At 59.2% G+C, this 26,214-nt stretch overlaps 1 protein-coding gene across 3 annotated transcripts in view; it reads left to right on the top strand.

The window, feature by feature from the left end:
- The window catches only part of FBLN2 (fibulin 2), a 76,350-nt gene that overhangs the window by 23,593 nt on the left and 26,543 nt on the right, over nt 1-26,214 (top strand). For all 3 annotated transcript variants that reach the window (XM_068558497.1, XM_068558498.1, XM_068558499.1), the window contains exon 2: nt 2,673-3,991. In XM_068558497.1, coding sequence (XP_068414598.1) covers nt 2,707-3,991 — 1,285 coding nt within the window. In that variant the 5' untranslated portion in view covers nt 2,673-2,706. The remainder of the gene's footprint in view (nt 1-2,672; nt 3,992-26,214) is intronic.

A 26,214-nucleotide genomic window follows, 5' to 3' on the forward strand; every position in this document is an offset into this window, starting at 1 on the left:
GGGAGGAAGCTTCTTTTTTAAATGACACTGTTGAGGGCAGACTGGAGGGAGGGCCTTCGTCCCTCCCATTTCCGTGGTTTGTCATGGGGATCTTGGGCCCCTGTCCTATGGGGCCCTCCACCCTCCTGAGGCGGCCGTTCAGCTTGGGGGGACATGCGTGTCAGCTCTTGTCCAGAGACCCCACCCCCCACCCCCGGCCTCTTTCTGCGCCCAGCACAGGCTCTTTTCCCTGGAGGCGCCCTTACCATCCTCACCTGGACCATCTCTGGGCTTCTCAAACTCGACAAGGCCCAAACCAGGCTGCCCATCTCCCCTGCAGGCCTGTGGCCCTCCTCCGCAGCTTTCCCTGCCTCAAGAAGCCCCAGCTCTATCCTTCCAGGTGCTCAGGCCCAAACCTCTGCTCATCCTGTACTCCCTTCCTCACCCCAACCCAGGCCATCAGCACATCCCGCCACGTCCTATCCCGCTGCCCATCTCTTCCCCACCTTCCCATTCTCAGCACGGCAGCAGACGAACCCTTTAAGTAGAGCATCCCATCAGGTCATTCCAGGCTCCAGGGCTTGTCTTGGCGTTACCACCCTGGCCCTTGCCCATTGGTTCCGCTGTAGTGGCCCCTGCCGTTCCCCACCTCCCTCGTGCAGTCCTGCCTCAGGCCCTTTGCACTTGCTGTTCCTGCCACCTGACATGCTTTGCCTCCAGACATTCATGGGGCTGTGTCCACCGATTGCCTCAGGCCTCAGCTCAAATGCCACTTCCTTAGAGAAGCCTTGCTTGACCACCCTGGCTAAAATGGGCTCTCCCCCACCCCGGCCTCTTCCTGTCCCACTTCCTGGCTTTCATTCATTTATGTCTTCATTGTCCTCATGACTGCCTGGCGTTCAGTAACCCCTGGAATTGCTCCCCGCACTCAAGTGCCAGTGCTGGCAGAATATCCACGGGGCCTGCCTCGCTTGCTGATAAGCCCCAGTTCTGGAGGGTGCCGGCTTGGAGGGCCTGTGCACTCAATCCTGGCTGACTGGCCTCGGAGGCAGACCTCCTCTCCTGCTGCGTGGCAACTGAGTCACTCCGTCACTGCCCCGCCCGACAGGGTCCTTGCGCTGCTGTCATGCTCTCCCCAGCTCAGCCAGGAGGCGGGCGGCACGAGGGCTGCTTCTTTCTCCTCTCTGTTAAAGACTTTTAAGAAGTTCCTATTATTCTATTTTTTAGGTTTGAAACTTACAAACTTAAAACAGTAGAGATCTCACTTTATTGTCTTTTTTTCTAAATCAGACAATCGTTGCAGTGACTGTAAACGATAGCGTAGCTTCGGGGCCGGGAATGGGTGGAGAGGGAGCCCTTGTCTGTGACTGAGGAGCATGCAGCCCGGGGGTGCAGGCCTGGCCCCGAGTCACGAGGGTCCCAGGGCTGTGGGACCGGCGACTTTTGCGAGGATGGAGGTGGGGGGAGAAGCGAGGACAGTGAGAAGGTGACATTCGAGTGGCTTGTAGAGGGTGACAAGGAGGGGCTGCGGGAGTGTCATGCCAGAGCCCCTGGAGGGAGGGTTAGGGCAGCTCGCACAGGGAACCCAGACTGTTGCTTCCTGGTTGGGAAGCCAGGAAGCCATGCACATTGGGGTCAGCTGCTTTCAGATCACAGCGGCTTTGCAGAGAAAGGGCAGGAGTAGATGGCGGGGAGGGAGGTGGCAGGCGTGTTCTAGGGCAGATGGGGGTGCAGCTCGAGCCGGGGCGGGGCTGTGGTGGTGGAGAGAAGTGGGCAGAGGGCGGAGAGCTGTTCACGCAGCCCAGTGGATGGACGGGACTTGGTGTGTGTGTGTGCGCGCGTGTGTACGTGCGTGCACGTGCGGGGGACAGCGGGTGTCCAGGGTAGTAATTCTGGGAACGGTGGTATTGTTTGCTGAGGCATCTGAGGAGGTTGGCAGGAGGCTCCCCTGCAACGTAACTTGCAGTGCAAGGGGATCTGTTGGGGGGTGTTCCTGGGCCCTGGGGTCCGAGGGCCATGGCAGGGGGCTTGGCTGTGTGCCGAGGCCTGGGAGGGCCTGGTTCCTGCCCAGCGTCCCCCTGGCCATGCCCTCTGGCTGGCAGCCACGGGACTCTGGGTGCATGGCTGGGGATCAAGCTGGGTTTCAGGGGGAGATAAACTGTTCGGGTGCCGGTGACTGTGTGTGTGAGACCACCCGTGGAGTCCCGGCACATGGGTGAGGCTGTGGGTGAGACGGCGCATGTAACTGTGCCTGGAGGGCTGTAACCAGGCCTCTGCGTGCCTGCCACGGAGGGCGTGAGACCACGATGCCCCAGGCGTGCCAGCCATGTGCCTGGAGAATGCATGTGACGGTGTGCGTGTGTGCGGGACCGTTGGCTGAGGGTCCCACCCGGGGACACGCGTCAGGTGGCAGGTGAGAGTGGGGGTCAGCGGCCCTGGGCAGGGCCACGCTGGCGACTCTGTCGACACATGAGTGGCGGCAGTGCCTGTCTGTGCATCTGAGCAGATGTGAGAGGGAGCGTGTGCGTAGGGATGTGAGGACGAGTGCATGCGTGTGAGTGAAGGTGGGGAGGCCGCCCAGCCATGCACACATGCGGGCGTGCGTGCCAGGTGTGCACACGTGCCAGGTGTGCACACGTGTTCCCCTGGGGCCACCACGTGGTGCTGATCCCCGTCCTTTCCGATTCCCCCAGGGCCTCGTGAGAGAGAACGGTTGATCTGGAGGCGATGCGTGGCCGGCCGCGGGGCATGGCACCACTCGGGGAGCCCGTGGGCGCCTGGCTGGCCCTGGCCCTGGCCCTGGCCCTGGGCCCAAGCCCCAGCACGGCGGTCCCGGGGCAGGACTGCACGGGCGTTGAGTGCCCCCCGCTGGAGAACTGCATCGAGGAGGCGCTGGAGCCGGGTGCCTGCTGCGCCGCGTGCGTGCAGCAGGGCTGCGCCTGCGAGGGCTACCAGTACTACGACTGCCTGCAGGGCGGCTTCGTGCGCGGCCGCGTGCCCGCCGGCCAGTCCTACTTCGTGGACTTCGGCAGCACCGAGTGCTCCTGCCCGCCGGGCGGCGGCAAGATCAGCTGCCAGTTCATGCCGTGCCCGGAGCTGCCGCCCAACTGCATCGAGGCCGTGGTGGCGGCCGACAGCTGCCCGCAGTGCGGCCAGGTGGGCTGCGTCCACTCTGGCCGCAAGTACGCCGCCGGCCACACCGTCCACCTGTCGCCCTGCCGGGCCTGCCACTGTCCCGACGCCGGCGGCGAGCTCATCTGCTACCGGCTCCCCGACTGCCACGGAGACGCCGCCCCCGGAAACTTCTCAGACGCCGAGGAGGGTGACCCTGAGCGACACTACGAAGACCCCTACAGCTACGACCAGGAGGTGGCCGAGGCGGAGGCCGCGGCGGCCCTGGAGGGCGAGCTCCAGGCGGGCGCGGGGGGCCCGGCTGCTCTGGGAGGTGGGGGTCAGCCACCTTCAGCCCTCCAGGCCACCCGCGGGCCGGCCGCCCTCCCCAGGCCCACGGCAGCTGCCGCCCTGGGTCCCCCAGCCCCTGTGCAGGCCAAGGCCAGGAGCGTGACGGAGGACAGACAGGAGGAGAGAGAGGAATTGACGGTCAGGGAGCAGCCGGCAGCAGGTGGCCCCAGGGGGCTGGATGGACGGCCCACGGCAGGTCCGGCCCCTGGTCTCCCTGTCCAGGAGGAGGTGGCAGAGGCCAGGGCACGGCCCGAAGAGAACCTCATCCCGGACGCCCAGGCCACCCCCCGCAGCGCCGGGCAGGAGGGAGCTGGGCCCATTCCAGCGTCAAGCACGGCCAGTGTCCTCCCATCACAGGCCACGCAGAGCGCTCCCGAGGGCCCAGCAGAGCCCAGCACCCACGCCATCCTGACCACACCTCACCAGGAGGCGACCCGCGCCCCACCCACCCAGGAAGTGCCCAAGCAGCCACCGGTTCTGCCCCGTTCTCGGCCAGAGGAAGACACAGACCCCAACTCTGTCCATTCCGTCCCCAGAGCTGACCCTGAAGGTAAGACTCTTTCCTGGTTCCTCCAGGGATACTCATCCCAGGGAAGGGCAGCCTCAGGGCTCTGTAGCCTGGCCCAGGTCTGTGCACAGCTGCCTGGAGCAGGGGAAGCTGGGTCTGCGGGGCCAGGCCAGGGACAGCCAGCGCCATCCCCAGAGCTCCGGGCTGGAGGCTCTGAGATGGAGCTTTCTCCTGGCTCAGCTTCTGGGGGGGGCATGGTGGGTGGATGGGTGGGGTCCCTGTCACGGTCGGTGCTGGGCTACCTGACAGGGCTGTGGCCGAGGGCCTCTCACATGTACCTTATCAGGGCTGGGGGGCCCCCTACGGAGGGGTCCAGGGGTGCCCGGCAGGAAGTGGGGGCTCACAACCCTGATACAGCTGCCTGCTCGCACCTCCCCGACAGTAGCCTCTGGGCATGGCTGCTGTGCTCTTGGCCTCTGCGGTGGCAGCAGAAGGGATGCAGGCTCTCGTGGGGGCTCCTTGCAAGCGCCCAGTACCGGGTCCGTCACCCCTTCCTGCCAGGGGTCCTGTTAACATACAGGTGATTTCTGTCCCTCCTCTGCTCAGTACCTGCTGTGGCTCCCACTTACTCAGAGTAGATACTGAAGTCCTCTCAGGGGCCTCAGGCCCTGCACAGCCTGCCCCTGGGGCCTCCCGGGCCTTCTCTTTTTCACCCTTTTCTTGTCCCTTCTGGCTGCTGTAACAAAAATACATAGACTGGGTGGCTGAACGGCAGACGTTTATGTCCCGTAGCCCTGGAGTCGGGAAGTCTCAGATCGGTTGTCCGATGAGAGCCTGCTTCCTGGCTTGCAGAGCTGTCTGCTTGTTGTGCCCTTACCTGGCAGAGCAGATGAGGCCACATCTCATCTGGGTTACGTCAGAGGTGGAGCAAGCGCTCCAGCATCTCTTCTTAGAAGGGCACTAATCCCATCATGAGGCTTCCACCCTCAAGACCTAAGGTGTCTCCCCAAAGCTCCGTCTCCAGATACCATCCCACTGGGGATTAGGGTTTTAACGCATGAGTTTGGAGGTGAGAGCATAAACACTCAGTGCCTGGCAACCCTCTCCCTCCGCACTGTGCTTAGCTGCACGGGCCTCCTGGCCCCTTCCAGTACTTTCCAGCCCCAGGGCCTTTGCACTTGCCACTGCCTCTTCCTGAAGTGCTCTTCCAGGTGTCCATGAAGTTCGCTTCTTCCCTCCATTTGCTCTCTGTTCAAGGTTACCTGCCTAGAGAGGCCTGCCCTGACCACCCCAGTCAAAAGAGTACCCCACCTTCCGCTTACACTGCTTTAATTCCTCCCAGTAATACCTGGCATTGTAGCACGTCGTTACTTGTTTAGTTTTGTCTCCCCCGCTGGAATGTTAGGGCCATGAGTGGAGGGACCCCGTCTGCCACCTTCTCTGCTGTGCACACAGTTGGTGCTCTGTAAACACTGGGTGAATTAACGAGGGAATGGGGGGGCTCTCTGGCCACCCCTTTGCCAGTCATCCCCCCTCATGCTAGTTCCCTGCCACCCCACGAGCACCCTACACTGTCATCTCCCCTCTGTCCCACCCCTTTGCTCACACTCTTCCCAGTGAGCTCAGGCAGCACCGCTGCCAGGGATCCTTCGCCGGGTCTTTGTGTCTTGTATGACCCTTCCTCCATGCCCCCTCTGCAGCTCCCTGCCCCCGCTCTGAGGGAGCCCTAGGAGTTGTCTGGGTGTCCTGATATCTCTCTCCACAGCTGCAAGTCCATGTCTTGTTCAGTCCTGTGTCATTCACTCTGTAGACCTTCATTAGGTACCAACTGTGGACAGGCCCTAATGGGCCCCTGGGAGGCAGGAACTGGCCAGTGTGGTCCTCAGGCTGTGAGCGGGGGATGCCCGGGTGGCGTCTGGGACGGTTTCCTGGGGGAGGGGGCCCGTGTGTCCAGAGCTATGGCCCTTGCTGGGCGTCTGCTGTGGGCTGAGGCCGAGACTGCAGGCTCCCCCAGCCCCCAGGCCCCCGCCCTGACGGCTCCTTCCATCCTGCTCTCGGTGGACGGGCACAGAACTCGCCCTTGCTGAGCACCCTGCTAGGTGCCCAGCCCCATCTGTGACTCGATCCTCCCACAAGCTGGGAGCTGGGATCCTTCTTGTTTTCAGCTGACCAGGTTGAGGGGGAGAGGTGTGGCTCGTGGCGGCAGGTCACGTGAGAGGTGGCACCGGGACCAGGGCAGGGGGCTTCCGGGGGCTCCTCCCCATCCAGCCCTGGGCTCCTCCCCACCCAGCCCCGAGCCTGCAGGGGGCGGGGTGTGTGCGTGGGGCGGGGGTGTAATGAAGTCCACGTGTGCCCGGGCGGGCTTGCAGGCCTGGCGCCGGGGATGGTGCGTGCAGCCTCCAGGGTTTCCAGAATAGACCCGGCCCCGTCCCCATCACCCGCCCCCTTGCTGCCAGAGGCCTCTCTGTGGTGTGGGCCTTGGAACCCTGGAGAGCTGCTTCGTTCTCAGGAGCCCCGGGTTCTTCCCTCTGCCCCAGGCTTTCTCAGATGGATTTTGGGGTGTGGCTGTTGGTGAAGGCCGCCTGGGGGTGGGGCCCCTGACTGAGCGCCCCTCATCCCATCAAGAGGCCCAGCACGTGCAAAGCCCGGAGCAGGGCACGGACAGGCTGTGCTTCTTGGAGCTCGGGGAAAGGGAGGTGTAGGAAGCTGGGAGTGGTGGGCCGGCGGGGTGAATGTAAATGGGACCCAGGAGTTGGCCCGGGCCGTGCAAGCGGAGGCTGGCTGCCGTCCACCACCCCCATCCGTCTTCCCTGCTGCTGCTCAGCCGGTGTCCACCTGACACCCACCAGGGCACGTGCTCTGTAATTCAGGCGAGCGGCTCTCCGCCTTGTGCCTCATTTTCTCCATCTGGAAGCGGCAGAGAAGGCCTTGCTTCTTGGGGGTGTTTCGAGGATTAGATGAGCTAACTCATTCAAGCTCGGCATGGGGCCTAGCACTGCCGAGTAATTAAAAACGTTAACCGTCATTATTCACCATCTGTTCCTCGATCCACCCACTTAATTTCTTCAGCAGATAGGTGCGGAGCACCCTCTCTGCACCAGGGGCCGTCCAGTGAACCGGGCGGGCACAGCCTCTCCCCTTTGGGGTCTGATGGGGGCGGAGGGTGGTAATGGATGAGCCCACACAGATTTGTCCGTGGTCACCGCCATGCACACGGAGTGGGGAGGGTGGCCGGGGGATGCCTGGTGGGTGGGGGTCAGGGGCCCGATGAGCATCCTTGGGGCAGTGAGGGCCTTAGAGCCTTGTAAGGCTGCTGTTGTACGGGGAGCCCTGGGGGTTCCCAAGGGATGGAGGGGTCCTCGGTGGGGAGAACTGGGGAGGTGGTAGCTTTGTCCTGCTTGCCCGTGGGGCCGGCTGAGAGGCGGGCCGTGGGGCGGAAATGACCCCCGGCCACGTTGCCATGGCAGCCCTGGGGCCTGGAGAAGGAGGTTTCCAGCCATTGCCCCAGGCCCGGCTGCAGCAGGGGTCCTGTCTTTGAGCCGGAGCTGTGCCAGGGATCCAGGCTGCCTCTGAGCATGTCCAGATGGAGCCTAATGGAAGCCACATGCCCGGCTCCCTGCCGGGGAGAAGGGCTCTGACGTCTGTCGTCCCTCAGGGGGCTTGTGAGGGCGCCTTCTACCACGGGGCTGGCACGGTGGAGGGAGCCGGGGACCACCCCCCGCCCTCCTGGGCCACAAGGGTGGGAACCCGGGTCAGGGTGGCCCTCAGAAGCTGGAGGTTCCCGTAGCGGCAGACCCTCTCCTGGAAAAGGGCTCCAGCAAAACCTGCAGGCCCCAGGACCCCGTGGCAGGAAAGGAGCCCCTTCCTCGGGGCCTCACGTTACCGGATCCTGTGGGGCAGCGGTCCTCGAACGGTTTGACGTTCCGGTTAATAGAGAAGCTTTACAATTCAAGTAACTGTGTATTAATTGCAGACACCATATCGGCTTATGACCTGTGCCTGCACCGTCGTAAGCCCTCTGGGATCACTGGCCTCTTTAATCATCACGGCCGCCCCCTTGGTGCACAGCAGAGGAATAGGGCCGCTTGGCCACGGACACACATGCAGGAAGCGGTGGATCCAGGTGCCCCCGCCATTTCTTCACGTCTTCACCCCTGATAGCCACCTCTGGTGCCCGGCGTGTGCAGGGGCTGTGACAGATGCCAGATGGACCGTGTTGCCCCTGCCCTCGGGACCTTGTGGGTTAGTGGGGGAGAAAACATGGTAGTCATAGGCCGAGGGCCGAGGAGCGGGGTGGTCGTGCTCTGTGAGCCTGTCCGGGGGATCGGACTCCCCTGGGGATCGGGGAGGGCTTCCTGGGAAGTGCTGTTGGAGCACGAGGAGTTGCTGACTGGGTGAGAGGTGGGGAGCAGAGAGCAGAGGGCGCGTCCGGCAGAGGACGTAGCAGGTGCAGAGGCCCTGCAGCTGGGGGGAAGGAGCTGGATTGAAAGGAGGCTGTGTAGCTGGTGTGAGAAGAGGCTGGGGAGTGGTCAGGGGCCAGGCCCAGGGCGACGGCGTTTACCCTCCGGATGAAGGTTTGGGCCTTGCCCCAGGGGCAGCGGGGAGCCCCTGCAGGTGTCAGGCAGCCGCTGGCGGGATCTTCTCCTCCCCCTCCCTCCGGCCCCCTCCTCCCCTCCCTCCCTCCCTCCGGCCCCCTCCTCCCCTCCCTCCCTCCCTCCGGCCCCCTCCTCCCCTCCCTCCCTCCCTCCGGCCCCCTCCTCCCCTCCCTCCCTCCCTCCGGCCCCCTCCTCCCCTCCCTCCCTCCCTCCGGCCCCCTCCTACCCTCCCTCCCTCCCTCCGGTCCCCTCCTACCCTCCCTCCCTCCCTCCGGCCCCCTCCTCCCCCCTCCCTCCCTCCGGCCCCCTCCTCCCCTCCCTCCCTCCCTCCGGCCCCCTCCTCCCCTCCCCCTCCCTCCGGCCCCCTCCTCCCCCTCCCTCCGGCCCCCTCCTCCCCCCCCCTCCTCCCCCTCCTCCCCCCTCCCTCCGGCCCCCTCCTCCCCTCCTCCCCCTCCCTCCGGCCCCCTCCTCCCCCTCCTCCCCCCTCCCTCCGGCCCCCTCCTCCCCTCCCTCCCTCCCTCCGGCCCCCTCCTCCCCTCCCTCCCTCCCTCCGGTCCCCTCCTACCCTCCCTCCCTCCCTCCGGCCCCCTCCTCCCCTCCCCCTCCCTCCGGCCCCCTCCTCCCCTCCCCCTCCCTCCGGCCCCCTCCTCCCCCTCCTCCCCCTTCCTCCGGCCCCCTCCTCCCCCCTCCCTCCCTCCTCCCCCTCCTCCCCCCTCCCTCCGGTCCCCTCTGGGTGAAGGGACGAGAGCACAGGAGCAGGCTCTCCCCGCCTCACCCTGCGGCCCCAGGAGCCAGCCCTGGGCCTTCAGTGTCTGCGGGTCTCCAGGGCCCCCCAGAATCACTGGGCTGTGGCTCCAGGGGGCAGAGGGAGACCCGCCCAGCCTCTCCCTATTCCCCAGAGGATTCCCACAGCCCCTCCCCTCTCCTCTCCAGGCTCAGCTGCGGGAGACTTAAGCTTGTGCGGGGTCTGAGTGGTCCCTGAGCACAGCCTGGGGACCAGAGGGAGCCAGGCCGGGAGTCTAGACACCTGAGCTCACGTTCTGTGTGGCAGAATCAGCCACAGGAGCTCCCGGCTCCCAGAGCGGCCTGGGGAGGGGGCGCCCTGCAAGGAGAGCTTGCAGGTGGGCCAGCCGGCCCTTCCCCTCCTCACCCCCAGCCCACGGGCCTCGGCCTGGGACGCCTGGCTCTTCCAGGGCAGCGTGGGGCCTGCCGAGGGCAGCGGCACCCGCAAACGAGGGGCCCGGGCTTCCCGCAGCCCCTGCCCCTCCGTGGTGAGTCCCGGGCCGAAGCTCACGCGTGCTCGTTGTGTGACCTGGGGCCTGGGCCGCAGTGCCTCTGAGCCCCGGTTTGCTCACGGACCCCGCGTAGCCGGGCTTGGTCCCACCTCTGTCCGCTGTTCTGCTAATGGTGCACGCCCCTGTCGCCTGTCAGCTTCTTTCTGCAGGGCATCTTCGTAAGCACTAGAATCTTGTTGCAAACGTTTAGAAGCTGGAAGACTTCACGTAAATTCCAGCTCTCTGGCTTTTGTTGGAAATGGGCAGCTGCGGGCACACCAGGCCCATGTGCCCTGGGCCAGCCCCTGGGGGAGCTGAGAAGGGGCTGCCTGCCCGTCAGACTTGGGGGGAGGTGGGGGGGCTCTGAAGGTGATGAGGGTGATAAAACCGAGGAGAGCTGGGTCCTCTGCTGGGGGCATCTGTCAGGCACTGAGTTTCACCCTGTGGCGACCTTGAGAGAGTCTGTTTGGTCATTCTGTTTTATGGAAGAGAAATGGCACCCTGAGAGGGGAGGGGGCTTTTCTGGGGGTCATAGTAGAGCTGGGCAGGGGGCCCTCGTCTCCCAGGGGAGGGGCTGGGCTCGTGGCTCCCATGGAGGACTTGGGGCAGGAGTGGGTCTGAGCGGCTTGTAGCTGGGCCCCCTGGGTTTGGCGGCCCCAGAGCTTATGGCACTTGGAGGGAATGGGTGCATTTCACAGCTGCGCCCCATAGTGAGGGTCTGGGGCCAAGGCTCGGCCTGTGGTGGGGTTCTTTAATTTTTAAAAACTGTGTTTCCTTCCTTCCTTCCTTCCTTCCTAGACAGCTTTATTGAGATATTGTTCGTGTACCATAAAGTCCTCCCATTTAAAGTGTACGGTTCAGTAGTTTTTGTCAGGGTCGTGAGAACATCATCAGAATCTAATTCTAGGTCATTCTTGTCACCCTACTGCCATGCCGATAGCAGCCACCTCCCACTCCCTCCTCCCAGCCCCCAGCAGCCTCCAGTCTACTCCCTGTCGCTGTGGATTTGCGTATTCTGGACATTCCTGGACATGGAATCATACAATATGTGGTCTTTATGGACGGTCCTCCGTTACTAAGCATAACGCTTTCAAAGCCCCCTGCACGTTGTAGCACGAGTAAGTGCTTCATTCCTTTCCGTGGCGGACATTCCCGTGTGTGGATGGGCCCCATTTTGTTTATTCATTCACCAGGTGGTAGACGCTGTGTTGGCACCTTTTAGCTATTGCGAGCACTGCTGCTGTTAATATTCATGACATATTTTTGTGTGGACGTATGTTTTCATTTCTTTTGGGAATGTACCCAGGAGCAGAATTGCCGGGTCATCTGGAAACTCTGTGTGGGACCATAAGATGAAACACCGAACTGTTATCCTCAGCGGCTGCACCATGTTACATCCCCAGCCACAGCGCGCAAGGGCTCCAGCTTCCCTAGGTCTTCACCATGTTAACATCCCCAGCCACAGCGCACAAGGGCTCCAGCTTCCCTACGTCTTCACCAACACTTGTTATCGTCTGTCGTTTTGAATGTAGCCGTCCTAGCGTGTGAAGTGTGAAGTGGCAGCTCACTGAAGGTTTAATTTGCACTTCCCTGGCGGCTAATGATGTTGAGCATCTTTGCATGAGTTTACTTTAGAAAATTCTAGAAAACACAGAGTACACAAGTACACGTTCCATTGGCCATCAAAGTGGTGACGTCATCACTAAGTCATGTAGTGTCTGGAAGACTCCACTGTATGCCCGGAGGAGAAAGGGCGTGAAGGAGGCAACCCATGTTGCAGTGTTGTTCTGAAAATAACGTTGATCCCGTGGGTCCCTGATTAGGTCCCAGGGACCCTCAGGACCTATAGGACCACACTTGGGAACCACAGGTCCTACGACGGCAAGCGTGTGTGCACTGTTTTTCTCACATATAGCATATTGTGCACACCTTTCTGTCCTGTGCTTTCCTCCGTGAACAGCCCCCCTTGGGACTCTCCCTGTCGGCACGTGGGGAGCTCCCTTTGCCAGCCAGGGCTCCGCTGTGTGCACGTCGCAGCTGTTACTGACCGTCCTGGCGGGCGGATGCTGCGTTATGTCCATTGCCGCAGTGAATGGCTTCCTGCTGCGCCCGGTGTGGAATCTCTGGGTCCGTGTGCACATGCGTTTCTTTATTTTCTCTTTGTAAGCCATTTATCCAGGTATAACCAGGAGAACCTATTAGAAGCATGCAAATCAGTAGTACATTTCACAAAGGAACGCCCCGTGTGCTCGGCACTCAGGTCATGAAACATCCCGAGACAACCCAGGTCCCCTCCTCCGTGCGCGTCCCGGGAACCGCTTCCCTGACTGTGGCTAGCTCTCGGACTTCCGTAAATGGGGCCATGCAGTCTGCTCTCAACGTGTGGCTTCTCGTGCTCAGCCCAGCATTTCTAGTTCCACGTGCTGTGGGCTCCGTGGTTGGTCCTTTTCGTGGCTGAGAGCTGCTCCATGGTATGGTCAGACCCCAGTTTGGTGGCTCCTTCTCCTGCCAAGGGCTGTGGGGCTGTTTCCAGCCTGGACCGTTAGGAAGAGGGTTGCCGTGCACCTGCTGTGCCAATCTTTTGATGATCGTCTGCACACTTTTCTCTGGGGAGGTGCTGGCTGCCATGGGCTCCACTGTAGAGGCCACAGGATGCCTACTTAAAACCCGGTACTTGCCAGCTCACCTCCATTGATGGTGTACCAGATTTTGCTCTCACCTGCCATGTATGGGAAGGCCTGTTTCCCCAGTTTATTTATTCAACAGATATTTATTGAGTGCCTACCGCATAGTTCTAGGTGCCAGGGATACAGCCGTAATCAAAATGGATGAAGTTGGTACCCCTCACGAGGCTTGTGTTCCATGGGATCGGGGCAGGGGCAGGGGGCACACAGTCATTCATTACGTAAAATCTGCGTTGGATCGTGAAAAGCGCTAGGGAGAAAACTGAGCAGGGGCTGTGAAAACCAAGCAGGAGCAGCCAGACGTTCCCACCTTGGCTGGTGGGAGAGCTGTCTTGCAGGGGCGTTAGTTTGTGAGTGTGCCCTGCTCCCCCCCCCCCACCCCCACCCCCGCCCCCGCCTTGGCCGAGGGCTCCCCAGCGAGTCTGGCCACACCCCCGCCAGCACCACGTGGGCGTGTGGGGTGGTGTTTCTGCTATCTCGCCAAACCCGTGCCAGTCCTTCCTGCCGGGGACACGCCTCGGTCATGGAATGAGCAGTCTCTTGCCTCAATAGTGCGAGTCGCAGGCGGCTGCAGAACCTCTGTGGCGCACAGTAGGCGTTTCTTGTTGATTCCAAGTCCCCAGGTCAGCCGGGCTTGCTGCCCCAGGCTGGGAGTGGCTGCCGGGAGTGGCTGGTCTGGGACAGCCTCTGCCAGGGCGGCTGCCTCTGCAGCACGAGCTCGTTCCTGTCGCAGAAACAGGGCTCCGAGTGAAAGATGGAGACGCGCACAGGAACTCTTGGGCCCGGGCTTAGAACCGGCTCAGCCACTGCTTTCTCCACGTTCTGCTGCCTGCCGGTCAGGAGGCCGGCCCGGGGTCGAGGGCTCCTCTTGATGGGCATTGCCGGGGGTGTGGGAGAGGCAGGGAGGAGGATGGGGTGGTCAGGACAGTGAAGCCACCCCAGGCCCCGGCCAGTGCTCCTGGTGCCTCATCTCAGTCCCCACACGACCTTACCACGAGTCCCTTCCCCTTCCCAGGGGAACATGGGCCCACAGGCCAGCAGCGAGTAAGCGAGTGGTGGGCCCGGCTCCGGATCCAGGTCCTTGAGTGCTTCAGGCGTCTCTGGCCTGGTCCAAGGCCCCCCCGGGGTGTGGCTGCTCTGCCCCTCACTATCTGTGAGACTTTAGGCAAATCACTTCACTGCCCCGGGCCTCAGTTTTCTCATTTGTAAAGTGGGCTTACCGAGGGCTCCCTCCTAGAGCGTGTTCTCACTGGGAGAAAGCTGGTGTCGGGCATCAGGCGCTGGGGTTTGCCGCGTAGCAGGGCTCCACTTACAGTGGTGTCCTGGTTGCTGAGGTTTCAGCCCTGGGGACTCTGCTGGGAGGGCGGCGGCCTCTAAGCTCCGGCCTGCTTCCCATTCACATGCCGAGCGGCTCTCCTGAGGCTGAGCCAAGCCGCCCCACCCCAGCCTCCTGCACCCTGAGCCTTCCGGAATCCTGGGTGCCTCCGTGAACTGGAAGTCAGAAGTCTGGGCTGTGAGCTTCCCTGGGGGAGGGTGAACGTCGTCTGCCTGACAGCACCTCCTCCGCGCCGGGCCAGGGGCTGTGTGGCCTCGGGGTCCCTTGTCCTGCAGCATCTGGAGCTTTCAGGAGGAACTTGCGTCTAGCCAAGGTCAGCTTTGCGTGGACTGGGGCCCTGCTGGGCCCTCCTTGTGTACTCCGGGGTCTCCACACAGGGAAAGCGGGCTTGGGGCCGAGAAGTGCTGGGGACGAGCCAGCTTGGTCCTCAGAGGGTGAATCCGTGGGTGTGAACCCTGCCTCTGCTGCCCTGGCTGTGTGACCTCAGGTGATGGACTCACGCTCTCTGAGCCTCCGTGTCTGCAAGATGGAAGAGTAATCTCTGTCCCCCCAGGATTACTGACAGGAGTAGGGAGAGGACGTCAGCTGGCTCAGAGCAGCTGCTGTGACTGTGAGCCCCTTCCTTTCCCTGCCCGAGGGCCCTGCACTCTGGGTGGTGGGGCACGGATTTGTTTTTGCTTAAGTGAACAGATGTGGGTCTTTTCTGGTGGCCAGGAGTTGGCCCGCTGTTGAAAAGGCAAAGGGGCCAGGTCTCGTGCGGTTGGGTTGAGGGTGTTCAACTGCTCACTGGCTGCTCCCACCCCGCCGGTCACTCCATCTCCCTCCAGATGTGCAGGGGGTGCTGCCCCCCCCCCCCGCTATTCCGTCCCTGCCCTGCGCCTTTGTTCCAGCGACTGCCCACGGAGTCAGCAAACCCCCGTCCTGAGGTCTCGCCTTCAGTGGCACGGCCTAGCTGCGGGGCTGACGTCCCAGAAACGGGGAGGGTCTCCTCCTTCACCCTCGCAGGGGCAGCGTTTATCACGTGGCTGTGGGCATCCCCGGACGTGAATCGATCGGTGCGTTAAAGCCTCGTGACACCCATGTGCGGGGGGACGGTCATTGTGCCCGTTTCAGAGCTGAGGTGACTGAGGCACGGGGAGGTTACGTGAATGTCCAGGGTCACTGAAGGCAGTGAAGCAGATGTTTGTCGACCACTGGCCCTCGGCCTTTGCCCCAGCACCTCCCAGGGTTTGCCCAGCTGCCTGGCACGAGTAGGTATTTTCCTGTTGTCAGCAGATCGAGGCTCCAGGGCTGCCCCGTGTCCCCAGCCTAGGAGGAGCAAAGCAGGGCCCAGGGCGGGGCTGGCAGGCCCCCAGCCCCAGAGTCTGAGACTCTGGGGTTCTCTGGGGTCCATATGGTGGAGGAGGGTGAGGGGGGCAGAACGAGCCAGTCTGGCTGGGGGGAGCCTGCCTGCCTGCCTGGGCCCAGTGCTCCCAGAAGCTGACGGGGTGGGCGGGGAGAGCAGGAGACAAGCTGTCTTGTCTCCCTTCCGGCCCCCCACTCCCTGCCCCACTCGAGTACTCATTCATGATAGTTCATGGGCCCCGTGCTCTGGACCAGACTGTATCGGGTGCTGGGGATGCAGTGGGAACCAGAGCGGTGGAGACCTCCCCGCCCAGCACACTCCTGCCCGGGGTGGGGGTGCCTGCCGTGACGCGCAGGCCTGGGACGGACGCGAGCAAAGCCAGGTGCCCCCAGTGAGGCAGCTGGTGGAGGGGAGCCGCTGGCCGTGGGGACGAGGACACGGCTGCAGCCGCTCCCCGGCTCCAATTGTCGCCCTGGAGTGGGGGGCCCGGCGTGGCCCATCACTTTTAAGTTTTCTGAAAGAAGCCTAGGATCTGGAATTTTATATAAAATCTCCCCGTTTGTAAATGTTGGCAACTAATTCACATATATCAAAGCCTCAGTAAAGCATGAAGTGGGCACCGGTTTGCTGCCACAGTTGAGACCCACAGAGCGCCAGCTGCTCCTCATTATACGTCTGGGTCGCAGAGGCCCAGAGGCAGGCAGGGGGCCGGCAGAGACTCAACAGCGAGCTCCGAGGGTGGGGTCCCCGAAGTTCTGACTCCTAGGCCAGTGTACTCCCCGCCAGACCTCCCTGCCCAGCAGAGTCAAAGCCTGGGAAGCAGGTGGCACAGGCTCAAAGCCCCTGGAGAGAGTCACAGAGGGGACTGCAGGGTGAGGACACAGCAGCAGTGGGAGCTGTCACCCCAGGCCCGGAGGGGAGCTGTGGCCTTAGGTAGAGGTGGCCATGCCTGAGTGGGGGCCAGGCTCCATCAGCAGCGGGCAGGGCGGAAGGTGGATCTGGGACGGCAGGTTTGGTGGCTGCGGAGGCACCGGGATCTACAGGACCCCACCTCCCAGGCCCAGGTGCGGCAGCATGCTTCCTGAGATGGGCGACCCCAGGTCAGTGGCTGAGGGCGGCTTGTGGTCAGTAGTCCCATCCTGGAAGTGTTGGAGCCACTCGCTGACCCCCAGGGGAGGGGAGGTGCCTCAGGAGTCGGGGCAGAGGTCTGGGCCGGAGGCAGAAAACGATCGGCCAGGCTTTTGTTCCCCCCCCCGCCCCCGGTTGGCCTCACTTGGCAGGTGGGCAGCCGGGGGGTGGTGGGTGATCACCTGGGGAAGGTCTCATTATTCCTTGTCCGTCACCGCTTAGCCCCTGAAGGCTGGATGCAGGAACAGAGAGGCCGAGGGTGTTGCCTGAGATGGCTCAGCCAGTGGGAAGCAGAGCAGGGTTCTGGCTTCCTAGCTCTGCTTCCACCTACACCCGGTTCAGGGTCCTCAGTGTGGGGGTGTCTCCTGGGCCCCTTGACTGGGGCTCATTGCTTCACTTTGAATATTCACCAGTCACTCTGCAGGCTGCAGGGGGAGTGGGACAAAGGATGGAGATATTTGGGGCGGGGAGGGGAAGAGATCTGGCCAAGGTCTAGTTGGGGCCGTGGCCCAGGTATGTGGGTTAAGAGAAATGGAAAGTTGCTGGTTGGGGTCCCTGGGAATTTGGTCTAGAAGAGCCCCAACCTGGCCCCATGGCATCCCACTTGGGAACGCTAGGAGCCTGAGGTCACAGACTTGCCGCCCCCAGACCCCTGGCCAGTACAGCCCTCCCACCCAGCCCCCCGCCTCATCTGATGACTGACCCCAGGGTGCCCACTGCCTGTTCCCCAGGCAGGATTTCCATGTTGCCACTGCCCGGCCCAATACTGCCACCTGGGGCTTCGCAGGAAGCCACGCTAGCGACCTGCTTCCTGTTTGCCTCTTAAGAGGAGAAAAAAAACGTGTCCAGTTTTTTATGTGATATTTTCAATTTTTGTATTTTTTTAACCAATCACTTTCATTAAGGTGGGAAATAAGGTTATGTTTACGTTTCTCTTATAGTAAATACTGGCCCGGGAAAACCAAAATTGCCTTAAGGTTAAACATCATCTCTTATTAAACTGTGTGCATGTACGATGGACTGGTAATTAAATTAAACTATCTGGAAAGAACAGTAAAATAGAATTAAGTCGTTTACAAGATTCATCTATAAAACAAAGCGCTATCCCAAGAAGCGAAATGCCATCAAACTCTGGTTTGAGCCATAGCATAGTCTGGGGTAGCTGCGGTTTCTTCAACGAATAACGAAAGAGAGAAAATTCGCAGTTCTTTCTGAGGAGGAACAGAATGCGTCCCAAGTGTCTTGGCGAGGTTCTGGAAGTCCACACGTTTGGTTTGTGGAAGGCTGTGCTGGGTGGGGCTGGGGGTCCGTGGAGGCCTCCGGGAGCACAGCAGGGGGTGGACACGGCTGGCGGCGGAGGCGAGCCTGGCGGAGGGAGGGACAGCTCTCCTTTTAGGTGAAGGCCAGCCTGATGGGCACCCAGCCTCGGTCGCACGCTCTGTGCTAGAAGGATGCTTGCAGTGGTGTGGTTCTAGACTGATCTCCCGGTGACTCGTTCATTCTTAGGACGTGAGCTGTCCACTCCCGTGTCCAAGTGCTTGGATCTCTTTGTTCTGTCCTTGTGCTGGGAAAGTTATCTTCTCAGAAAGTGAGGCTGGTCCCATTCAGTTTTTCAGCATTTGCCTGCAGGTTCCATGTGGCCGGTGACTCTTTCTGGGGCAGAATCCTCTAACCCAGATGCCAGGGCCGCATAGTCCTCTTGAACAGAGCTGAGCTTGTCACAAGTCTTTGCACTGCACCTGATCAGGGCAGCCTGTTTTTGTACAAGCGGCTTTTCTCATTGATTGTGAAAGTACCAACAGACGTAGCCCATTAAAATGCCCACGACAGACGCACACCCCCCGCTCCCTGGGACGCCATGGAGGGAGGGTAGGGCCTGTGCACGGGCCATCCAACCCTCACCCCACCCCCCCCCCCTCCCAGAGCTTCCCGGGGACCAGCCTGAAACCAAGCACCGTGGGGCCTCAGGGCCCCTCCACATGAGCAAAGCCCGCTGTCGAGTCCCCTCGTAACTGTGGCTTCACCAGCCGCAGTGCACCAGCATCCCGGAGTCCCACCTGGGACCCCAGCCGCCACCTGGCAGCTGGGACAGACCCTCTAAGGGCAAGGGGCTCAGGGAAGAAGTCTCAGCCCCATAATGGTCCAGTGCTTGCTCTTCTTTCTCTCTGGTTTGAGATACAGTGTGCGCGCGGGCATGTGCGCATGTGTGCGTGATGGAAACATTTCGGCCTTGACACAGTGTGTTGCAACGGAGAAATAAAGACATCTCCTGTAGTACTACACACTGATTCTACACCTGCCGCAGTTACCAGTTCCCTTGTGCCATATTTGTATTCTCCACTTGCCCCCAAAGTGTAACGTATAGCCCGTTTAGTAAAGTAGTATTTTATCAGGGGTGGTGAGATCTTTTTTGGTTCGTATTTGGTTGTTCTATCTCTTGAATGTCCTTCTTTCTGAAAGTATTTATTAAAGTATACTGTAGATACTCTTGAATATCTTTTAATCTAGATTAACATAACAGTCCTCCCTTAAAATTTTTTTTTATGTCTGACCATGTAGTTTATAAAGTATTATGTATGTAAAGCAACACGCATCTTCATGAAATAGCTCAGTGGGTTCCAGGCAGCTCCACTCAAGTCAAGATATAAAAACATCTCAAGCACTCCAGAATTTTCCTGGTGTCCCTTCTCAGCCAATTCTACTCTCCCTCCCCCCACTGCCCCCCACCCCTCACGGAAACCACGAGGCTGACTTTTATCACCATCAGTGACTCCTGCCTATTCTTGAATTCATTTTGTGTAGTGGGAACCATATGGTATGATTTTGCTTGCGTTTAACTTCTTTAGCTCAAGATCCTGTGTTTGAGACTCATCCGGTCTTTTGCATGTAACAGTAACTCACTTAAAAAAGTTGCTCTTTATTTTTCCATCGTAGGAATAAATCATAGTTTATTGATCTGTCCTAGTGTGGATGGAGGTTTGGGCTGTTTTCAGTGTGGGGCTGTGATGAATACAGTGGCTGTGGACATTCTGTGTGAATTTCTGTCGGGTATTTACCCAGAAGTGGAATTGCTGTATCGGAGGGTTTGGCAGCTTTAGCTGACACTGCCAGACAAGTTTTCCGAAGCATCACCAATTTCCGTCCCCCCCCCCCCGCCCCCCCCAGCCACGAGTGAAAGTCTTTGCCGACACTGGATGTGGTCTGTCTTTTTCATTGTCGCCAACCTGATGGCTGTGTAGTGGGATCTCATTGTGGTTTTAATTTGCATTCCCTCATAACTTATTACGTTGAACACACTCTCGTGTTACTGTTGGAATCCTGTTGTTCTTTGCCCGTTTCTGAATTAGGTTTCTTTGTCTTGCCGATTTCTAGGAGCTCTTGATAGATTCTGATGATGTGTCTTTTGTTGGATCACAAGTTCCTTATCTTGCTCTCCAACGTTTCTTTCCGCTCTCGTGAGGACATTTTCTGATGAGCACCTTGCACATGCTGTCTTCTGAGGAACACAGATTCCTAGGTTTAAGGAAATACAATTTACTGATCTTTACTTTTCTGTTGTTGTATTTTGTGTCCTTTTCAAGAAATCTTTGTCTACTCCAGAGTCATGAAGATATTTTCCTGTGTTACAGTCTAGATATTTTAACTTGTTTCACCTTTCACATTAGATCACATTTAGATTTGTTTCTCTGGACGGTGTGAGTAGGAGTCAGAACCCATTCTTTTTTCAGGTGGATGTTCAATTGCCCCCATGCTGGGTGTGGTAAAGACCTTCTTCCCCCACTGCACTGTTACCTTAGGAACCAAGTGCAGACGAGTAGGTCTCTTCTGGCCTCTCTGTTCTGTTCTGTTGTCAAGCCGTCTTTGCACACTGCCTCGATTTGCTGGAGTCCTCCAGTCATTTTTGATATCTGGCCGTGTGGCTGCCCCCGGCTGGGGCGTGTGATCTGGGCTGCTGCCTGCTCACCTGTAAAACCGTGGTGGGCATAGGACCCTCTTCCTAGAGCTGGAGGGAAGGTGCCGTGGCTGCAGGTTGGGGCCCGCCAGGCGGCTCGGCCAGGCCAGAGATCCAGCTAGGCAGCCAGGGTGGCCCAGCGCCTCCCAGGCCGGGCTGGGGTGGTGAGCAGGTGGGCGGGGTGCTGACTTGGGCGGGGGGAGGAAGCTAGGCTGGGGGAGGTGCTGCAAAGGGCGGGGGGGGGGGGGTGGGGGGGGGGCTGGGGGCTGTCCTGCCCCGGGTGATGGATGAAGGCATCTCTAAGGGGCTAGGTTGGGTGGGCCCAGCAGGTGGGCTCAGCCCAGCAGCTCCTGCTGGTTCTCGGCCGTTGTGTCTGGGGCAGGAAGGCAGCGCTCAGGATCCTTCTTGTTTGTCCATCTTCTAGTCATTGTAAAAGGACTCCCGGCACCACCAGGGCCTGCGGGGGACAACCCTGCCCCCCCCCCACCAAGAATACAGAACATCAGAGCTGCAGCACTCCCTGGGCTGTTTGCTCAGGCCCCGCAAACATCCTGTCCAAACAGGGTGCTGGTGGAGGTGGCCGCTCATCACCCCGCAGGTGTAGCATTTTTTGCAGCATTTCCGAAGCCACCATTCTTCCGGGCTCTGATGTCCGGGAGAGGGGACTGTCTAGAGGGGTCATGACCTCCAGGTCGGATTGTTCTGGGCACCGACTGCCTGTGATCAAAGGAGGTTAGATTCCCTGGAATCTCAGGATCTTTTTATAACAGCATGTTTCTTGAATAGGTAATACCTGCCCACGATAAGGAAAACACATAAAAGATACAAAAGAGGTAAACAGTGGATGTCAGCTTGCTCCCTCCCTCCCCAGGGCCCGGTCCCTCCCTGAGACACCCGCTGCTACCCGTTTCTGGGACCTCCTTCCAGAAATCCTCCACGTGTGTCCACGTGTTACTTTAAAAAAGATCAACGGTGACTTGTTATACATACTGTTCAGCACTGAGCCTGTCTTCTTCATTCTTTGTGATATATTTGGAAACTGTTCCACAGAAGTGGGTGAAGATCTAAGGCGTTCTTTTTAACACTTGCATGAGATTGGGCGGATATAACACCAATCATTTAATCACTGCCCTGTCGATGGGGGTTGGTTGTTTCTGGATCTTTGCTGTCACAAATTCGGACGCAGCCAGGATCCGTGACTTGCATGTCTGTGCCCGCGGCACGTCTGTCAGCCGTTAGATTTCTAGAAGGGGAAGTGCTGGGTCACTTTTTTGTTTTCACACTGCAATGCATTATGTTCTCTTTATTGTGGTAAAATACACATAACATAGATTTGGCCATTTTAACTATTTTTAAGTGTACTAATCCGTGGCCTTAAGAACATTCACACCGTTGTGCAGCCATCACCACCGTCATCTCCAGAACTTTCTCATCTTCCCAAACTGAAGCTCTGTCCCCTTTAAACGCTAACTCCCCATCCCCCTCTCCCTGTCCCTGGTAACCTCTATTTTGCTTTCTGTCTCTGTGAATTGGCCTATTCTAGGGCCCTTATATAAGTAGAATCATATAATAGTTGTCCTTTTGTGTCTGGCTTGTATCACTTTTTGGGTCACATTTTTAAAAGACTCTTTGCCTCTTTAGTCTTAGAATTTTCTAATCATACTACGTTTTCCAGTAATATTTTTGTCATGGAGTATTTGTGAATAGAAAAGCGTAAGGGACTGTCTCAACAGTTAAAGAAGGGCACCCACCAAGGCACCAGCCGTGGGGACAGAAGCCATGGCTGCCCTGACCTCCTCCCTGGTTACCACTGTCCTGGCTTCTGTGAGCACGAGTTCCTTCCTTTTCTTTACAGTTTTACCACCTCACCAGGTGTTTTGCTTCTCTCTGGGTTTGAACTTCACATGAAAGGCAGTGCGCAGTGTCCTTCTGTGACTGCTTCTCCCCTGAGGCCGTGTCCCCGTGATTCACCGTGTGGTCACCGGGCGCCCACTTGCACAGCGTGGTCATGCCCTAGTATCCACCTTCTCCTGTCCTTGGGCGCTCGGGTTGTTTCCAGTTTGGAGCTACTGTTTGTGGGTCCCCAGGTGGAGACCACGGGCGCCCGTTTCTCCTGGGCGGGGACCTGGGGGTGAAATCAGCACGTCATTGGGTTCGCGTGTCTCCGCTTTCCTGGGTGATGGTAGATCATCTTCCAAAGTGGATTTATCCTCCCTCCACTCCTCAGGGGTGTCAGAGGCGGGACTCCTGCCAGAGTCAAGGTCGTGCTCTCTGGCTGGCAGGGCCTGGTGTCCTGACTCTGAGGGGCAGCCCGTGGGGACGCATCTGGGAGCCAGGCTGATCCCGGCCCGGGTCACCCACGAGGCTGGTGAGAGCCTGCCAGCCAGCGTGCAGCTGTCACAGTGGGAGGTGGCCTTCACCTCTCTGGCCACGGTGCTCGTGCCTAACCGGCAGGCAAGGAAGGCCACGCTCCCTCTGGCCGAGCGCAGGCAAAGTGGACAGAAATGGGGGAGTCCATGAAAACCCAGAGCAGAGCAGGGAGGGATTGCTGGACGCCCCTCCTGCCTCTTCTCCTGGAGGGATTACTGTCCTGTCCATCCTTTTATCAGCCTGTTCCTCTGTAATTAATTAATTAACCGAAGAGTAGTCACCAAACACCTTCTGTGTGCCAGGGGCGGGGAGGTACTGCCTACTGAGCTCCTGTTCTTTGCCAGACACTGGCTTCTCCCCTCCCCGCTTTGTGAAATGCGGGCGGGAGGGGTGGTTTGCCCATTTCACCGGCAAGGCCACAGAGGCTTGAGGATGAGTGACTTGGCTACGTGCCCCAGGCAGGGAGGGGTGCCCTGGCTGAACGCCTGTGCTCACGGTGATGGGTCAGACACGCCCAGGCTCACCTCTGAGACTCAGTAGAAACTGCTATGTGGAGGTGATGTGTGTGAGTGTAAAGGTCTTCTCCCTCCTTTTCCTAAGTCTGTGCCATTGGGCTGTGTATTTATACATCTGGGAGATCAAGGTAATTGTCCGATTTCACGTTGTCAGTGTGAGCTTTGCATGAGATGGTATGCACCACGGGCCTGGGGTGCTCCACCCAGCCCCAGGTTTTATCAAGTACCAGGTCTGTGCCGGGCACTGGGGACCCTGAAATGACTGCGACCCGTTCTTGGCCCTCGAGACCCTCTCCCTCTGCTGTCTGAGGCTGGCATGTCCCTGGCAGTGACGTTGTGTATGTACCAAGTGCTGCTGTGAATGAGGCTGGAGGAGGGGCTGTTTGTTCTGCCCGGGACGGAGGTGGGTGCTGGCGGGACCACAGAGGATGGAGAGGCAGGGAGTGGTGTGCAGACTGGCTTGTTAAGGCTGGGTAGTTGGGCAGGGTAGAGGGAAGGCGTTCCCAGCTTGGCGCGTCATGTGCAAAGATACGGTGGCACAGAGAAGCCTGCTAGCTGGTGAAATAAGAGCTGAGACCTGAGTCTGGGCTGTGCTGTGAGGGCCCCGATTGTCGCTCCAGGCAGGGGTGCTTTATCATGCAGGGCAGTGGCCTTCCAGTGGGGTCCGTGGACCACAGGGCTCCCCGAGATGACTCTGAGCTGGTGAAGGCCAGGGCGTTATGAGCAAAACTAAGTAGGGTGCTGCAATGAGGGTTGGGGTGCAGGTTAGTTTAGATTCAAAAGTCAGGGAGATCCTGCCTGAGGAGATGAGAGCCCCAAACAAGGACAGCCCTGTAGAGAGTGGGGGTGGGGCAGGGCTCAGGGAAAGGGCAGAGGATTCCAGGCAGCAAGTACAGTGCGTGCAAAGGCCCTGGGGCAGGAAGAGCCTGAGGGGTTCAAGTGGAGAGAGTGAGTGAGAAAGGAGACACGGTGGGGAGGTCGCAGGGCCATACCAGGTAGGTCTTGGTAAAGAAAGGGGGGACTCGGGGGGGGCTGTAGGCCGTGGAGAGAGACAGTCTGATTCATACTTGTGAATGGTCATTCTGACGCCATCTGGAAGATGGACCAGAGGAGGACACAGGGGAGCAGGGTACCTCTCGGGCCCAAGAGACGGTGGCAGAGTGAGGGGCGAGGTGGTGACGGGGGTGACTTTGGAGGTGGCCCTGCGGGCGACGGATGGGAGGAGGGAGGTGAGGAGGAAGGAGAACGGGCCCAGGAGGGTCCTGAGGTTGGCACAGGGAAGACCAGGGGAGAGGTGGTCCAGGGAAAATCGGCTGCTGAACAGATTCTGGCCGTGGGATTGCCGGGGATGCCCGGTGGTGGTCGCTTAGCCAGCTGTGTGTTTGCAGGAGACGGACACGAAGGAGGGCACCCAGGTGCGGTCAGCCAGGCTGGGGCGTGGACGGGGAGGAGAAGAGGCCCTGGGGCTCAGACTCTGAGGGGTTAGAGAGAGACAGAGGCTGGGGCCTCGGAGTGGGTGGTCAGGGAGGGGGCCTGGGGGTGGGCCTCTGGACGAGCAGCAGGGGTACACACCTTGTGGGCTTCGCCCGGCCCCCTCTCCCACGCCTTGGACGGTACCGGGCAGCGCCGCGCTTGGCCCCTGTGCTGATTCCCCCTCCCGCTCCAAGTGGGTGGCCCTCCCCAGCATAAGGGGTCACGCCCCTGAGTTCCTTTGTCTGGAAAGAGGGGAAGCCAGGATGGGAAAGGCCAGGAGAGAATGGAGGGCAGGCCGCCAAGTGCAGGCTGAAACCTGCATCTGCTCGGGAGGGGCAGGAAGGGAGCCCCATTCAGTTCACAGGGAAGTAGAGCCTCCTCAGGCTGGTGCTTAGATTCGCAGAGAGGGCTTCCAGGATCGGCTGCATCAAGCTGCCCATGCACAGACAGGAAGCTGAGGCCGGAGAGGAGAAATTAAGGCTTGGGACTTCTAACTCCCCGCCTGATCTAGAGTGAGCCTAGCAACGGTACTCACCATAATACCTGTGGGGATGAAAGTGCCTGGACTCAACGCCTGGCTCGTGGCGAGCACCAGTGCATTCCAGCCGTTACTGTTCCCCTGATAGGGCACGCATCTCGTGTCGTCTGGCTGAGACCCAGGGGTCTGTTGGAATCTCCTAATCTCCGTAAGACAATCTTGGAGAAGGCTTAGGGAGAAAAAGTCCAGTCCAGTAAAAGAAAGGACGTTCTGAGCTGAGCTATGCAGAAAGGGACAAGCTGCCTGGGCGGAGTGAGATCCCCACCACCAGAGGTATTCAAACAAGGTGAGACCCCCGCGTGCGCGGAGTGTGATGAGAGAGGATTAAGCGTGGCATGGTGGCGTCACTCTCAGGGGCCACAGAGACTCAAGTCGCAACTCTGACATTGTAGGGGAAGAAACAGACAAATGAAAAAGTAAGCTCATAAATAAACACGACGGTTTCACATAGTGATAAATGCTGTGTGGAGACTGGAAAGTGAGTGATGTGATCAGACTGGGGCTGTCTTTTGCCATACAGGTATTTTAGACTTTTATCCAGTCGGTTGCATTAGGTTTTCCTTTTTGCTTGTGGATTTTATTTCTTTTTTTCCCCCAGCATTATTGAGATGTAATTGACCTATAGTATTGTGTAAGTTTAAGGTGTACAATGTGATGCTTTGATATACACATGTGTAGTGAAATGATTATTACAATAAAGTTAGTTCACACACCTGTCACCCCACACAGTTACCATTTTCTCTTGTTCTTGTTTGTGGTGAGAACATTTAAGACCTACTCTCACTGGAACTCTCAAGTTGTTAGTTATAAGCACTGTGCAGTGCGTTAGATCCCGGAACTTACTCGTGTGTTGTAACTGGAAGTGTGTGCCGTTTGACCAACATCTGTCCATTCCTCCAACCTGCTCTCCCCCACTTCTTGGCAAACATTCTACTCTGTTTCTATGAGTTTGGCTTTTTTAGATTTCACATATAAGTGATATTACAGAATTTGTCTTTCTTTGTCTGAGTTATTTCACTTAGCATAATGACCTCAAGGTCCATCCATGTTGTCAA

The sequence above is a fragment of the Eschrichtius robustus genome, chromosome 12, assembly GCF_028021215.1.
Source record: "Eschrichtius robustus isolate mEscRob2 chromosome 12, mEscRob2.pri, whole genome shotgun sequence".
In the NCBI taxonomy this organism is placed as follows: Eukaryota; Metazoa; Chordata; class Mammalia; order Artiodactyla; family Eschrichtiidae; genus Eschrichtius; species Eschrichtius robustus.